Below are 18,121 nucleotides of genomic sequence, written 5' to 3'. Positions count from 1 at the left end.
GGTAATTGATCATCTGTAAATCAAACTCTGTCTCTCTGTATCTTCTTTACAGATTATATACATAGTGTTTCCTTCATTCTTTTATCCTACATTTGTAGCATGCTGACCCCTACTCAGATTATCGTGTCATGCCCCAGATTTTACCTCAGACTTTTTTTCGTCTTTCGTCGAATCCCGATTCTACCCCTATGATGCAGCTCTCCTCTCTCTATGATGAGGAGCCGCATCGTTACATCTGCCTGCAGTGGTGACTAAGGCTTTCAGTCAGAAACATTCAGAGCAGTGCGTGTGCATCTTGCATTGACTGTCTGCTTTGCTTTCCAGATATTTCAGGCCCTTCACATTAATTCCAGGGGGGGGGCATCTTAACACATACAGTGTAAGTTGCCTCAATTGTCCATCGGCCTTCCCAGTGACCAGTTGCCTACATTCAATTTGTTAACTTTTGTCACTGACTGTCATTATTTATGTAAATGGAATTAAACTAAAGCTACTGTGTGGGACAGAGTTATTAATGCAGAAATCGTGATGTTACTAACTCTTGTGAAGCAGAATGAATCAACAGACAAATAAATCAACTTTGCACTTCTTTTGAATGTGTTAATAATGATTGCTATATTATTTATTGAACACCAACACCGTTCCTGCATTTAATGTTTATGTAAAAGATAAATTAGATTACATTCGCGGCTTGTTTTCTTTTACAAATAATAACAATGATGCTCATTGCCTGTTACCAAACACAACTGTATTTTCTTCAACTTCACTCATGTTTTATACCACTATTTAAATCATTTACAGAGCATGTTTTTTTTTTACTACTTAGGCCAATTAAAATGGTTCAAGTAACCAAGGATTGGTTTTCATTCCAGCCTAGCTCTTGAAGACCCATGTATTCAACGCTGAGGGAATCCCATCTCACTTGGAAAACATGCTACCGATACCAGTCAAATATTGGGATTTCAAATCTCTTCTACTGTGGTTACAATTGGAAACCTATTTGCCATCGATTCGTCTGACGGTCTAAATATGGAGTTGTCTGTGCCAAACTCCTGCTGTTGAATGGATGGGAAGGTCTTGGGAATTAAATGTTAAATAATGGTCACAAGCCACACTATTTACTACAGAAAAGGAGCTCTTGTGCAGAAAGGTTCACAGTAAACTGACCGAGAGGCAAGATGTCGAAAGCCACAGGGAAGAGGCAGGGCTGACACGTGCTCGGGTCACATTTCATCTGGCCCTGGGGTCGACTGGCAGCCTGCCTCGGTGGTGAGTCAGAGGTCTGTCCCTGCAAACGTGGCAGCCCCTCCTACTGGTTATCAATCTGACCCTTAATAAGGAGAAGGCTCCCATTATTTAACCTCACAGAGAGCTCTCTTTACCTTCCCTTGCAGCCATCTGTCTTGCTAATTTAGCCAGAGAAATTGATTTCACTGGGTAACCTATAAAGACTGCTGTGGTGGGAAAAAAAAAGGGTAACCCATCAAATATTACCTTTTCAATCCCAGGCTTGTGAAAGCTACAATGCCTCCTTTCACATTCATTAGCCGTCGCATTTTCTAAAGTTTAAATACAAGCCTTCCCCCTTACAATAGCATCCTATTCGTACGCTACATGTTCACCCTGACCTCCTAAACTAGTGAAGAAAAAGTTCTTCCGTCTCTCTCTCTCTCTCTCTCTCTCTCTCTCTCTCTCTCTCTCTCTCTAGCTCACTCGCTCACTCCCTCCCGGTCGAACGTGCTACTTTTTAATGAAGCCACTCATCTTATGCATTCTGAGGAGAGAGAGAGAGAGGAGATTCCTAGAAGATTACAAGTGCAGAGTATTTGTTAGATCCTTCAAACACAGACCAAATTACTCCCAGCACATAATGTCCCTTCAAGCTGTGATTAGAGAGTATGGCCAATGACCAAGAATCAGGGCCTGCACAGTGTGGTAGTTGCCCCCCACGCGTGGCAGGCGCTCCAGTGTGGGCTGGATAATAACGGCGGGGCAAGGGTCACGCGGTCCCCAGAGCGAGAGAGAGAGAGGTTTCTCGTGCTCCGCAGGCACAGCAGGGAGATAACGTCCCCTCCACCTCAGGGGCCTACTTAAATCAGGGAAAAATACGTCCACTAGCTCTGACAACCTATAATCACCCCCCCCAGCGAGACCACCTGTGCACGGTCAGCTTTTAGAGCAGCAACGTGTGCCAAAACCAACAAGATTTAAAGGCACGCTGCCCAACAGACCCAACCAAGCAGATCTTTCGGTAAATCTACTCACACACTCTCAGCCCTAAAAGTGTATTACATTTTTGCATGCCCCTTATTTAGCTTTTCAGCATTTGCATCTTTTAATCATGCCTCCAGCAACTTCAATCAAACGCCACTGTCTATGACCTTTGAAACCTTTGAAGGGAACCCTTTTGAAGCAATCGAGAGGATTGATCGAGACGATTGGATGGTAACTGGCGGAGCTGCGTTTAGGTCTCGACTTCTTAGTGGACGGGGATGAAAACAATCCTAATCAGATAGATACTTGAAGAGCCTTTCTAAAAGCATTCAAATCCAACATGTGGGGGTTATTTGATGACGCAACCCTTCAATGGACTTTCCCCAGGATAAAGATAAAACCAGGTCTTCCCCAGTTGCCACCCATGGATGGATTAATCAGACGGACTAATATTATGCTTTACAGAAGAAATATATCAACATTATTGCCAGTCAGCATTTGCTTTTTAACTGTCCCTGTTTGTCTTGGCAAATGCTGCAAAGGGATATTTATAAATCAACCTATTGCCCTTCACCCGTTTCAGACAGCAATACAATGTCATCAATCCGTGAGGTATCCCTGCTTCTACCTGACTCAGAGTGCTTGGGAGAGATTGATGGATATGTGCATTAGTTAGAGTGCTTTTTAAGGTATCTATGCAATAAAGAGCGGTATTGGAAACGAAGGAATCCAGATGAGAGCTGACAAATCCAACACTGTAACACGTGGTGTAATCTGGGGGTGAAAGATTAAGATTATTTTGTCTGTAAAACTGAATTTGCTAAGATTTGGGAACTGAATCAAAATGTTGATGAATATATATATATATATATATATGCTAATTGGTACAAAGGGATTTCAATATTAATGAAGGTATATGATAATGTTTAATGGTTTTACATATTCTTATACACATATATAATTCATTATTTTCAAGAGAAACGCCAAGAAGGAATATGAAAATCTCCAGGCTTTGAAAAGGCAACAGACAAACAAGAAGATGTGGGTTTGCATAGAAACCTTTTGCTGTAGTATACCCAACAAGAGAACATAAACAAAAAAAGGTCTTATTTATACTGCATATCGCTAGCCTTGCATAATTACAGTCCTGACAGCACAAATGGTAAATGCTAAAGGTTACTGTCTTACTAAATGTGAATTATATTCAATTTCCACTGGAGCTTCATGCTGGGAGTTGGCCGTTTTAATTGGTCTGTAATTTATGGATCTGGAAATAAATACATGTTATATGCTGTTACTGAGCTGCTGATGCAACAACTTCAGTGCAACTAAATATTACAAGGGAAACTGCAATTGGGTAAGAAAAGCTAGAACACCCTTTCCCAGTTGAACTGACTGAAATAGCTTTCAAACACTATCACCTCCTCTTCAGGTAACAAGAGAGACACGGAATCTCTGCTAATGGCTTAACACACACAGCCGGCATTACAATTGCAGATTGAGGGCTGCAGTACAGAATGATCAGGTTGTGGTTTAATACTTGCTTGGTTAGCTCCACATTTTTTAAAAAGCAATTAAAGAGCCATTGTTTAATTGTCCCCCCGCGCACCGCAAGACCTCCCGCGACATTCAAAATCCGCAGCTTGAGGGAATTTCACCTTCTAATCAACACAAACATTGATGACAAAATGCGACACTAATTCCTGAGTTATGCTTATCTGATTCAAAGTGTCTTTTCCTGATATGATGATATTTAATAGCCATTCCAAATAAAGCACAGTGATCATAATAATCACCACCAACATCTAGGCTTTTCAAAACCTATTTAAAAAAAGAATGAACAGAAGAAAGTGTTGAGAATAATGTAGTAGGGTTTTATTAATGTATTAATTTATTTATTTTTTAAAGAGACCTGACAAAATTTGTTTGGGTGGTTTCTGAATTGGTGTCGTTAATATGATTTTATTTATACTATATTCCAAACACCAAGGGTAGTACAACTATAGGCTGAAACATTGAATGTGTATGGCTTCAATGTTCTGGTAAACACGGTAGACTGGACCAGCATGTCCGGAGAAGTGTTTTAGTGCACTAAATTATGTTGATATGTACTTCAACAAAGCAATTGAATACACCAGAGCGGCGAGGATGTGCGTAATGATAAAGTGGCTAATGTGAAATAGGTTGCATGCAATAACGTTTTACTAGCTCCACTATGCGCTGTAATTACCTTCTGCGGAGGATAGAGTAGGATTTTAGAAAAATGCACGGGAAGGTATAATATGTATTAACTTTAGGAAAGAGAGAGAGAATAGTAATTAGTATACAAATACTTGATGTGCAATTAAAAGTGCAAGAATGTGAAATTGTACATTCAACCTGGTAAGTAAATTGCGATGTTTTTCTAGTTTTTACAATATTTATCCTGTACGTTGTGCCGCGTGTATTTCAGGATGCAAGCTGCGCGAACTGGCTTTTATTTAGTCGATAAAGCCCACTGTGTTTTAAATGTTGAGGAAAGGTCAATGAGTCAACTGTGCCAAGCAAACCAGGTCTCCGAGCCCGCCGACCTAAATTGTATTGATGGACAATGTCAAAAGGGCACAGAAAGAACCGACCGAATTATATATCGTCCCTCTGTATTCATTTTGCTAAAATAGAAAACATTGAAAGCGTTCCTGTAGTAATTACATCAGATTTGTATGAATTATGCAGTGTCCTCGGTTCAAAAGGAGATATGTAGTTTTGCATATTGCCTATCTCTGGATGTTAAACTTCGTTGGGTCAATGGGTGGGTCAAGGGCTGTTTACAAGTTTTAAAACAGTCTTGAGTACATGTTGTTTTATCTTGTGTACGTGTTCAGGATGCCTGCATAAAATTGGATATAAATTTACATTATTCCGCCATATACCCAGGCGGCTCTTTCGTGAAAACGATTTAATTAACGAAAGGGTTTTGCTTGTTTGGAATAATACGTATACTAAACCATATAAGTAAATACATAGATAGATGTTCCCTTACTTGCAGTAGAACCTTTCTAAAAATCCTTAATAGTTAAAGGTTATTATTATGACATTGATATTGTAAGAATAAACTAACAGTTGCTTATTATTATTATTATTATTATTATTATTATTATTATCATGATGATGATGATTATATATACCACGCGTCTGTCGTGATTAACAAAACGTGCAAGAAATGAATTCTCAGGGGAATAATGAGAAACAGCTCTGCTTATTATACCCTAGATAGGCTAAACCAAAAATAGCTTAACGTGAATTTGGATAAAGTTATACTAGATTCATATATACAGTTATATATTCACTAGGTTGTACTTTATACACAAGTGTGATGTACCTGTTGGACTTCGTGAAAAGTTTCCAGTGACGGTTTTATTATAAGGCGCATTGTTCTGGATTTAATCGACAACAGCGATGTTTTAAATGTGAATTCGACCTGTTTTTGCGTTGTCCTGGTGTGAGAGTTACTCCATGTGTGCTGGTCTGAATAGCACTGCAGCTCGGGTTGCACGGTCATGTCACCTTGGCAAAGTTACATTTGAGTTGAAAATGAAATAAACCACGATGTGCTTCACACGGAGCCAAGTTAAATCCTGCTACTGTCGATGCGTTCATTCAACTTCTATCGATGACTTGAAGCTTGGGACCCATCCGTCACAGCACCACTCGGTTAAAAAGGAGCTCGTCTCTAAACCCTTTCGGAGATCAGACGGCCGGTTACGGACAACAGTTCAACAGTAATGAAACCAGTGTGAGATAAAACCGTCTCCGTCTCCCAGGGATGTCCAGACAAACCGAAGGAAGAGAAAACACGCTTGCACACAGTCACTGTAGCAGAAATTGTACGGCACTGTAGCACTAAACCCCCTTAGACACCCTCGATTCCAACTGGAATGCGTGTATAAAACAGAGTCGCACATACAACCAAATCAGCCCAAACCTCCTCACGACAGTAATGCGCTGAAACCTTACCTTGACCGCAGATCTCCGTCAGCAGGGAGCCGAGGACCAACACCACCACGCTCCCGTTAAGACGGTAATCTCTCTTTGCACACATGTCTGCAGGAGTAGATTCCTCCGTTTATATAATGACGTGCCCCTGTGTTAAACACTTTCCTAACAAAAACAACAACAAAAAACACAAAAGAAAAACAAAAAAAAACAAAGAAAATCAAAGAAGCAAGCAGCGAGACCGTGCAGATACACGCCGCGCCAGAGCAGGTCCGCCGGTGCCGGAGTCGAGAGGTGCAGCTCTGTAATTGAAATCAGCTGAAAGGCAGAGAGTGTTTAATTTCAACGCTGGATAAGCGGATTGTGGCTGCGAGTGCAGGCAGCACCTTGAACACAGCGGCCGCTCAGCACCGCGGACAGCTCCTAGCGGCGGCGCACGGAACGGCTCAGCACCGCGGACAGCTCCCAGCGGCGGCGAGGGGAAGTGCGCCGCGCCGCGCAAACTTTGCACCGCGAATACCGTAAAACTGCGCCTAAACGCCCCGTCGCTATATCCCAAAGCGCTAACGTCAGTCAATTGAATTTGTGTTGGGCTTTTAGGCAACAGAGCCTGTAGATGTGGGCCCTGACGTTTGATAGATGAGCACTGAAGTTATGTGCTGAGGAAGTGAAGGTCATTTATCCATCGAGAGGGCTGTGTTGCTATTAGAAAACGATGCATGTGTTTAATGTGTATTTTAATCAGCTTAAAAGTCTCTATTCACCTTGATTTTCGGAGTATTATTTTTATTTGGCTAAACTATATTCTTATTCGCCATCAGTCTTATATGTGACCTGGACATTGCCAGAGAGAGTTAGTGAACTGTCCCTGGGGGGTTCTGTCAGGACTTGTTGCTGGAGGCGGGGAGTCGTTCAGGCTGGCAGGGAGCGGATTGGCTGGAGCTGAAGAGCTGGTTGTGACTTTTGGATCCTCCTGCAGAAGTTCAAACTGTGGACCAAATGTGGGAAAGCCTCAGTTTGTTGTATTGGATTTACAGATGGGTATTTCACCTTTCCAGGGGGCATTATCGTTTGATCTGGAAGGTGATTGGCTGTTGGCACACAATTGTTTTCTAATCATAAATAAAATTAAATTAAATAAGCTAACACAGACTTATGTAGGGTATGAAGAGTCTGGAAACTTTGCTTCATTGTCGAAGTACGACCACTTTAATTTTAATTGTAATCAAAAGAAAGCCAAATAAATCCCATTAAGTGCATGCCACCTAAACACTGGATTGACAGTGATAAGATCATTGTGGCAGCAGTCTAGGAAGCGCTGCAACAAAGCAGGGAAACAAACCATCAACCTTATATACTTCACCAATGCCTTGTTTCTGTCGCAATCAATCACTACAATTAACAGTAGTTATATTTACAAATATGCGGTATATATAAATGTATATATTAAATCAACAGAAGCACAGGGAAATTATAACAAATTAAAGTCAGAAATAAATTAATCAAAACACACCTTTTTGAGCTTTTTAGAAGTATATTTTATGGAAACAGCGCGGCGTTTATAGAGACCAGCTTTTGCTTTCATGATTATGCACATCAACCCGGCGATTATCAGAGACTGTGTGCTATTTCAGACCCGCGAATATTAGATGTTATACGGTAACCTAATACTGCCCTCGTTTAAATGGTTATTGTATTACATGGGCTGTATTGAATCAAACACTATTGATTCTTCACGCCGAGGGGTTTCAGGATTGTTATATGATTTTAAATACATCCAAGAGCAAATTATTTTGTATTTTTACCTTGTGGAATCTCAAACAACAAAAGGCTTAAGCTTAACGGCAACCTTTATTAACCCAGACCGCATACCAGGGTTTTATTTTGCCGGCAATCAGTCGTCATTAAGCCGCAAGTATTAGACAATTCATTAATGAGCAAAATCCCTTTGCAACGACTATATCTCGACCCCGTAATCCTTGCTTTAACTGTTTTATTAACTTGGAGCCTGGCCTCTGATTTATTTAAATTTGTTATTTTTAAATTTATTTATTTTATATACAGAATACATTTATCTTCCTCGGCATCACCCCCACGTTTCTTGCGACTGCTACCGGATTTCATGGACTCGCGTAAAGGGAATTACATACAAAGCAGCTCAATCCAGAGCACAGCAACCGAGGGGATAAACTTCAAAACCTGTGAATTATGAAAAAAGGAAATCAATGTAAATCTACAAATACATTAATTAAAAAAGTCTCCGGTGGTAGGAGGTATTCTAAACAGAAAGGTCTGGAACGCTTTTGGCATGTGTCATGTGGGCATACATCATTAAATTATAATAATTAAATAAAGACAAGTGTGGGGAATTTTCATATGCTTTATATTTTCCTTTAATCTCACCGCCAACTAATTGTAAGGAGGAGAAATTAGGAGTTTTGACATGGTAAGCATATGCACTCAGCAAATGAATCACTGACCTGCGACCTGAGATGTGAGTCCAATATACTTTTCAGAACTTCGACGCGGTTAGGATACCTGGACCCTCCTTGGAGATCTAAGTCCCCAAGAAAGAAATCTAATTCAGAATTAACCCTTATCAATTCACCAGCAGCATGCAAAAGCAGCGCTAGCAAATGTATGCATTGGTGGCGTTGGTAACAATACCCACTGTGCTGACAATAAAGGTTGTTTTAGCCAGTAAAGGTCTATAGGGACAGCAAGAGAACTGCATTTAAAGCTTATTGGTATTCCTTGCGAAATCCAGCAACTGTTGCTTAAATATCCAAGTAATTAAAAAAAATCCGCTTCTGCGAAATTATAATACAATGGACACTCGCATCACTTTACTGTGTTTGAACATGAAAAGTGAACGAATCTGAAATGTACATAATGGCAGAATGAGCTTTTAAAGCGATACTAAAGACGTGACAGTGCAGCGGCTGGCTTTAGCTTTCATGATTTATAAATTAAGTCTATGCGTTTCCTTTGGAGTTGTTTTTTGGAATTTAATTTCATATATATATATATATATACATGCTTCCCCTCTAGTCTCTCACACACAACACTTATTATGCATGTATTACATAGTTCAATTGACAAATAAATGGCTTATTTATAAATTAAACTGTAATTAACAAGACAACAATTTAATTAAAGGCTTATTACATTTTCCAAAAGCACTGTTTCAGATCCCTGAAAGGAAACAGTATTCACTTTTCTATTAAAATGTGATGCTTGTTTGTTAAATACGTTGTCTGTTCCTGTTAGCCAACGCTTTCTAGACGCAAAACAAAGCAATATATATTCCTTTCCTTTGTACTACAATAGACAGCTATGTCAAAGGGAAAAGTTGGTAACAGTCAAGGTGATAAATAGTTTTTTTTTTCTTCAGGGCTAGCACTCTTCTCCACTGTCACTTTATATTTTAAAAGATAGCCTTTGTCTGCCGCTTGTCAAGGCTAAATCCAAGCAGTGTACATCTCATAATGGAGTTATCAAGCGAAGCCAGAGAGCGGTGTAAAATACAATAGAAGAACAAACTCACGTCGTGTGATTCACCTCGGGGTGTGAATACATTTCAATTCATAACCAGAGCACACACAAACAAAAAAGTGAAATTAAAACTCATTTTGCCTGGTCTGGGGTGACATAATGCATTTAAAAGCGCCGATATAAAACGTCAGTGTGTGGCAGAAGCGTGTCTGTGTATTCTGTCAGTGTCGCGGTTGTTTCCCATTGAAGTGAAAGTGATTAGCCTGCATAGACTACATGCTGGGACTCGTAATTATTTTTTATTTAGACATGATGAATGTGGTGTTTGGTGTATTTGAAATGAATCTGTCGGTGACGCAGTGTGAGAAGAATTCCCAACTGGCATTGAAGGTATAACCAATTCCTTACCCAACATTTTCACTTCAAAGAAACTATTTCCTTTGATTGGCCATACCTCCCCATCCCTTACCCACACGCACTATGTTTACATTCTATTGAGCTTTAATGTTTCAACTGTAATAAGGTCGCCTGCTTTGAATGGAGGTGGTTTAGGGCTGCGTGGGAATGCAATCAAAAAACAACACAGGCATGAATTGTGAGTGTGTATTTGAGGATGCTGTTCATGCATTTGTATTACTTCAAGGTTATTTTCTTGATTAAATTAAAATGTGCCAGTAAACACTGTCTGACTAAACATGGGAAAAGAAAACATTGTGTCCAGAACTGAAAGCTGGAAGATAACAGCTGTGTGAAACAAAGGACCAGTACACAAACTGTCAATAAAGTCACATTGCACTCCCATATTCCAGGAATTGTCCATTTCAATGCATGACCTTCAGTAAAGACCTTCAAAGTAAGTGAAGATGATACATCAGTAATGATTAATAATGTATCAAATCACGGAATAAATTCATATCGCAGAGCTCATTACATATGCGCAAATCCGGCAGAAGAATGGAATTAACCCACTTTTACCCAGTTAGGTTGAAACTGGTGACCAACGTTAACAATTCATGTCTGTGTTGTTTTATTGCAGTGGGATTTACCATGCATTGTCCATGTTTTAGTCTCTTTTCTGTTGTATTCTTTGGATTAAGTACAGGTTCTGTATGGTCATCGTGAAACATCCTTCTCGTTTAGTCAGGACGGCTTCTGAGTCCCCATACACTCCACACCTCTTCCAAAGAGATCAGATTGCCTGACACTAAGCCAGTGCATATATTCCAGATCCACTTTGATTTATGCATATTTCAGAATGTGTGGGATAATTAATTTCCTCAGCTGACACTAATGTATGTAAATTGAAAGTCTTGGTCATCACAGGACCACATTCCTTCCCCTCCCTTTCGCTGCTAATCACAGAAAGAGAGGGCCCTCGGTAAAGATGTGCTCAATGCCGGCAGCAAGAGTTCACTCACGGATTAAAACTGCCCGGTGGGCTTGCTTTGAGCCAACATGTTTAGTCAAGCTATCATTTCACTAATAGGCTTTGGGCCAGTTTTGCTAATGAAATCCGAGCCTGGGAAAGAGAATGAACAACATCTCAAAATAATGAAATATAAACCCAGCGCAAACACCTCTCGAAATCACAGCCAACTTTCATGTCAATGTTTAACCACCTTGGCCGTAAATGCCCATTCATTTCCTCCAGATCAACGTGTTATGAACTCTTGTTATGATTCTTAACGTTCAAATTCCATAAAGTACAGGAAGGACCAGTCTATTGATGTATCAACCTGCCATTAGTCCACTGGAGAAACATGTTCTGTCCTGTATATATTCGGCCCATGAAAAACCTTGAAGTGGTTGCGACTAAAGCACAAGGAAGATTACAAGAGTGGTCCATGTCAGGTGGGTATGATCTTTCTGTTACTCCCCATTACTAACAGCAACACCAAACGGAAAACGGTTGTCAGTAGATCTCAGAAGGTCGTCAATGGCTGGACCTGGTTTGTACTGGGACAGCAGACTTCGACGAGAAAGTGAGGTTGCTGCTTCAAGCGGTGTTGGCTCTCCCTCTGGACTCGACTTAGAAAAGTACTGCTCCGGTATAACAACAGGGGGAGCTGTACCATAGGAGGTGCTGTGTTTTGGATCAGGCACTAGACTGAAGAGAAAGGTTGTCCAGGTGAAATTCAAATCAAGATTTGGCAGTGTGGCATACCTCAAGTTCCCTTCTCCAGTTTAATAGGATGAGTAATTACTCCACCCAAGAGAACTGGAGAACTGAACATGAGACCCACATTGCTGTTAATATGCAAGTTGTTGTTGCTGTTATTATTATTATTATTATTATTATTATTATTATTATTGTTATTATTATTATTATTATTATTATTATTATTATTATTATTATTATTATTATTATTATTATTACACAAGGTGTGACTGTGTCTTTGATGTGTCTGGATAGCTTTGAAAGCCCATAGTACAGTCTAAGAGCGTCCAATTCCAAAGAGCGTCATTTAGTTTAATTGATTAGCCATCCAACATCTTCCTACTGTTTTTCTGCACTTCTTATTCTCATTGTGAAATACCATACTGAGGGAAGTTTATCTTTTTAATTCAAAAAGTATTGATTTATTGAAACGCTCCCCCGCTCTTGCGTTGCACTTTATCTGATCACGAGCAGGGTTCAACTGTTTAATAAAATTTAAGTTTGCAAAATCACTCTGGTCTGTATATGTGCTGTCAGTAACAAGCTGCAGAGTCTTTGTAACAATAGTAAGAATAAAGTGAACTGGAGCGAAACATGTTAAATTGAGGGATTGCCAATAGTTCTGTAGATTATTATTTGGCAGGCGCATTTATTTACTAATTTATTATTGATAGCAATTGATTTCAATGAGACAAATGAGAGGAAAAGTTTGTGTACATTGTGTTATACACTCACCTAAAGGATTATTAGGAACACCTGTTCAATTTCTCATTAATGCAATTATCTAACCAACCAATCACATGGCAGTTGCTTCAATGCATTTAGGGGTGTGGTCCTGGTCAAGACAATCTCCTGAACTCCAAACTGAATGTCTGAATGGGAAAGAAAGGTGATTTAAGCAATTTTGAGCGTGGCATGGTTGTTGGTGCCAGACGGGCCGGTCTGAGTATTTCACAATCTGCTCAGTTACTGGGATTTTCACGCACAACCATTTCTAGGGTTTACAAAGAATGGTGTGAAAAGGGAAAAACATCCAGTATGCGGCAGTCCTGTGGGCGAAAATGCCTTGTTGATGCTAGAGGTCAGAGGAGAACGGGCTGACTGATTCAAGCTGATAGAAGAGCAACTTTGACTGAAATAACCACTCGTTACAACCGAGGTATGCAGCAAAGCATTTGTGAAGCCACAACACGTACAACCTTGAGGCGGATGGGCTACAACAGCAGAAGACCCCACCGGGTACCACTCATCTCCACTACAAATAGGAAAAAGAGGCTACAATTTGCACAAGCTCACCAAAATTGGACAGTTGAAGACTGGAAAAATGTTGCCTGGTCTGATGAGTCTCGATTTCTGTTGAGACATTCAGATGGTAGAGTCAGAATTTGGCGTAAACAGAATGAGAACATGGATCCATCATGCCTTGTTACCACTGTGCAGGCTGGTGGTGGTGGTGTAATGGTGTGGGGGATGTTTTCTTGGCACACTTTAGGCCCCTTAGTGCCAATTGGGCATCGTTTAAATGCCACGGCCTACCTGAGCATTGTTTCTGACCATGTCCATCCCTTTATGACCACCATGTACCCATCCTTTGATGGCTACTTCCAGCAGGATAATGCACCATGTCACAAAGGTCGAATCATTTCAAATTGGTTTCTTGAACATGACAATGAGTTCACTGTACTAAACTGGCCCCCACAGTCACCAGATCTCAACCCAATAGAGCATCTTTGGGATGTGGTGGAACGGGAGCTTCGTGCCCTGGATGTGCATCCCACAAATCTCCATCAACTTCAAGATGCTATCCTATCAATATGGGCCAACATTTCTAAAGAATGCTTTCAGCACCTTGTTGAATCAATGCCACGTAGAATTAAGGCAGTTCTGAAGGCGAAAGGGGGTCAAACACAGTATTAGTATGGTGTTCCTAATAATCCTTTAGGTGAGTGTATGTAAATATGGTTCAAAAACATGTTCATTTAGTTAGTATAATAACTACTTTGCTGTTTAACTTTAGTAGGTGTGTGTTTTGTTTTGTTCATTTAATGTGGAGTTAAATAAAAATAAAAATATGGTCTGTATTTATTGTATTATGAGATTTGGGAAGGACCATTTCAACAGTTCCCCAAAAGGAAAGCTATTTTTTAAGGTCTCCCCACCTCCTCCTTCTTCACTAGTTCTGCTTCAATGCCTTTGCATTCACAGCCTGTCAATCTCATCACATTCAGATGTCTGCAACTCTTCAAAAGCAGTATATTTAAATTGCAATCCATTCAAGGAAATAAGATCTTCACTTTACACAGTAATGGAAAAAGCGAGTTGTGAAAGTTTGGGTGATGGAAGGAGTGTGTGTGTGGGGGGGGTGAGGAGGTAAAAAGCAGAAATAAAATGACTGTGTGAGTCAACTGCATTAAAACAAATATTGGTATTTAGCCATTTTGTGCAGGCAGCCCAGAAAAAGGTAAGAAAATAATAAAAAAACATGATTTCCCTTCTTCAATAAGGGAGAGATTTTCGCATTTGCTATCTTACATAAGCATATAATTCCTCAGTAGACTTGTGTCTTGTGTTTTGATTTGCACTTGGAAATCTAATACGTTCTGACTGGTGGGGAGTTCTATTTAAACCTAATATATGGCAGAGAATTGAATAAGACAGAGATATGAGTGTTTTCAGTAAGTCTCCAGTGGCCACTATTGGCGTTCTATTACAGCTTGTGAACATTATGTTGTAGCAATAAGCATTATGTTTTCCTGTCCCCTCACGTCAGCAAACAGGCACCCTTAGCCTCCGTATAATGTCTGCAGTCATAAGGCTTTCGATGGCACTAGAGGCTGGCGATAAATATTAGAGGATATTCTATACGTACTTCATTTACCCCCATTAACATTGTGCATGTATTCCCACAAGGCCTGACTAATTTATGAAATCAACATGAAGAAGGAAGATAAGGAGGCGATTTTGGCACAACGGCTACCATTTACATAGATAGAGCACACATAAATAAATATATAAATGTCAAAATGTAACAGTCCAGACAAAATCAATTAAACAGCAAGATAGCCTGTCTTTTTCCTTACTGGGTACCCATTGGCACGGCCCACTTTGGCAGTCTCGTGCTGCATTGCTCTGCCTGTGATTTACAAGAGGTGTATTAAGGTCGCAGCTGAGATGCGAGTGATGGGTTATCTGTTATGGGATGCCGGTAGGGTGCCTCCTGTCACCGAGGCTGAAGTAGCTCACTGCAGCCAAAGCCGTTTTATTTCCTTATCCATGGGCACTGAGAGCGGTTTCAGCTCTATATATAGACGAGCACTCTGCAATTATCTTTAAACAACTAGGAGTAGCTTTCAATTCTGGTTTGAGTCTCAGCATGGAGATGCATGATTAGACCCAATTTCGTTTAATTTATTTCAGCTGCAATCACCATGTTCCTTCCTGACCTTCTTTATAAGCACAAATAATCGGGTTGGCGGAGTACAATGGAGGCAGAGCAAGGAGGAGTGCCAGTAGGACGCAGTGACCTGTCACCTCACCGCACCTGGCATCAACTTACGGTCGAGTGCGCCAGTCTTCCCACGATGTCCACTCTCACGACGTCCAAGTGGCACAAGTAGTCATTCAGATTAGACAGAGTTACGCAATGCAGAAAAGTGAAACTGCATCAAAAGACTCGTCGCCACTCGCTGGGGATTTTCTCTTGAGAATCCCGAGGGAGTGACTTCACTAAGACGGGCTCAGATTTGCCAAGAGCTCCGCTACACAACCAACAGTCTGGCACAGTAAAACCAACTGTATCACAGGCCTGGGAACGCAGGTAAAAGATTGCACAGGGGGGAAGGTAAGACGGGAATTGAAACACATCCACTTCAGGTTTTAGAAGCTCCTGTTGCAAACTGTAGCTATATATTTAAAATCCATTGGAATTCGAGATAAGGTAACAAGCCGAAAAAAAAAACAGCATCTGGTGTTGGCTTATAGACAAGAGCCTGCAGCCGAAAACTCTTGGAAAGACTCCAGCTGCTGTGCGATGGGAGACTTATTTCCTTCCCTGTGATGCTTTGTATTTATAGGTATTCAAAGACGGGGGTATGCAAAGTAGGATGATAGCCCCTTGTCCAAGATAGTCCAGTTGACTGCTTTACTACAGGGTCCAAATGCATCCTGCATCTCCTAGAAAAAACATACCATTGGCAAATTGTCTCATTTCAGGTGAGCTACAGAAAAGTTGGAAGGACACACAGGAAAGGAAACATATACAGTATTTAATAAATCCATGAATCACCACATTGATACAGCTCTGTACATCAGGATATAAGTTCAGATTTCTCCCTGAAAGTCAGTCTTGTTTATAATGGGGTTGGGAGGTGGAAACGGCACAAATATTTATGGATGTGCCTGTGTCTTAGGCCTAAAAAGGTTGGGAACTCCAGAAAACTGTTGCAGAGGAGACTATGTTGGCTGCAAGTTCAAAGAGAATCTGTCTGTTGCTTTTGTCTTTTCCCAGCGAGTGATTTCAGTACAGACTTCAGAGGGCCTTTAGAGGCATTTAGAGGTCTTTCCTTCATCTGCTCTTCCCTGCTGTGTACCCAGACACCAAGAGTGCCATCAGATCTTCAGTAATTAAACACCCTGTGAAGGACTTGCTCTGGAGACCATAAGGAAAGGTTCCTCCTCACATGCGCTGCACGGCAGTTCAAATGCACAGCTGAGGTCAAAGCCAGGCTCCTTGTGAGACAGACTCTGGCAATTAACTCTGTCTGAACCCGCGTGTGTGTGTTCCAAAGAAGTCATATGTCTCAGTGTGCGCAATGAAGGCACACAATCATTTCTTGTGTGTGTGAGAATATACTGACCGAGTAAAGAACTGAAGATCAATGCTCTCTTTTTCTTTCTCTCTTCCTCTCTCTCTCTCAACATAAATGGTTTTAAGACACGGCTTCACAATTATTAGATCAAGGCACCAACCCCCTTCCATTGCTTCAGGGCTTATTTGTCTTAATAAGCTTGAGTGCCCATCCTTCCACAACGAAGAAGTAAAAAAAAAAAGGACCTTGCAGACTGACTCTATTAAACTTCCCTCCGTCTGAATATATTTCTCTTCAGCACAGAAGATAGATCACCAATCGTGGCTGTTATGAAGGCATTCTAGCTGCAAAGGCCATCTGTTCCAACAGTTTGTAAGTTATGCCTTTCAATAAAGATATTTCAGGCAGAACAAGAACCAGGTCTTGAAAAAAAAAACAATCAAAACTGTGGTCCTGATGATACACAATATAGTTTAACTATGTTTGTGTTGCTTTATGGCGTTGGGTAACAGGGTGCCCTTGCTCTTAGACTTGAACGGCTATATAGATTTACATTTCAGTAAAGCTTATATATTGACTCAACACGCAGGGTAATGGAATGAATCATCGGTACCCTAGCATGCGGGGGTCTGTCTTTCTGAGTGCGGTATTACTTTTAATGAATCAATGGAGTCTGCTTTTACTGAGAACACTTGATCAATTCTCAGGCAAATCCCACACATGGTCGTGTCATAGGAAGTTAGAGCGATTCTGTCCTGTCTTTCCACAGCAGAGTTCTGTTACTTGTCCTTCTGGGTCAATATTATGTATTTTGGTTGTCAGGGGGAGGTAATTGCAATCATTATTCCAAAACACACCTTTTTTTCTTCTTCGTCTCACTATTGTCATTCGCTGTTGTTGAGTAAACGAGCGGCAACCTGCCAAGACTGATTTTTCTTTTCCTTTCTTCGCTTGCTCTTTAAGAGTCAGTGTCAGCTTTAAAAAGATCACGAGACCTGCGTTCGATAATGCGCGGGCTTGCCCTTCTGCACAGCGATGGTATCTCGCTGCCGAGGTGTGTCGTATCTGCCCAGGGAGAAGGGACTGTGCCAGTTAATTCGGCAGACTTTGATAATAAGTTCGAGAGCAGACAGCATTCTCCGACAGTGCGGCATTATCAGAGTACCAACAAGATGGGCAATTTGTATTTAAATGATGCTTGTGTAATAGCTTGTAACTGGTGCCATGGTAATTTCCACTCATTTTATTTATTTGATTTCACTTCATTTTTTTTTTACTGCCACATAAAATCCTTTTCCACTTCCTTCCCCAAGAATTAAGGACTTTTGTTTTCTGCTCGCTCGCGTTTTTTCGACATTGTAAACCATCATGCAAAACCTGTCACGGCTCAGTAGTTTTTTTTTTTTTTTTCAATTACAGGCTGGGTTCGGAGTGATAATGTTGTTTTGTTACGCGAATTTGTATTGTTGTT

General features: G+C 40.6%; 1 protein-coding gene across 1 annotated transcript in view; it reads right to left on the bottom strand.

Annotated features, from left to right (window-relative positions):
• sez6b (seizure related 6 homolog b) overlaps positions 1 to 6,613 on the bottom strand; it is a 203,283-nt gene extending 196,670 nt beyond the window's left edge. Inside the window, exon 1 of the mRNA XM_066695338.1 lies at positions 6,211 to 6,613. Within this exon, the coding sequence (XP_066551435.1) occupies positions 6,211 to 6,295 (85 nt within the window). The 5' untranslated portion in view covers positions 6,296 to 6,613. The remainder of the gene's footprint in view (positions 1 to 6,210) is intronic.
• Between the last annotated feature and the right edge of the window lie 11,508 nt (positions 6,614 to 18,121).

Source organism: Amia ocellicauda, chromosome 22 (assembly GCF_036373705.1).
Source record: "Amia ocellicauda isolate fAmiCal2 chromosome 22, fAmiCal2.hap1, whole genome shotgun sequence".
In the NCBI taxonomy this organism is placed as follows: Eukaryota; Metazoa; Chordata; class Actinopteri; order Amiiformes; family Amiidae; genus Amia; species Amia ocellicauda.
This window is presented reverse-complemented; position numbering and strand designations above follow the sequence as displayed.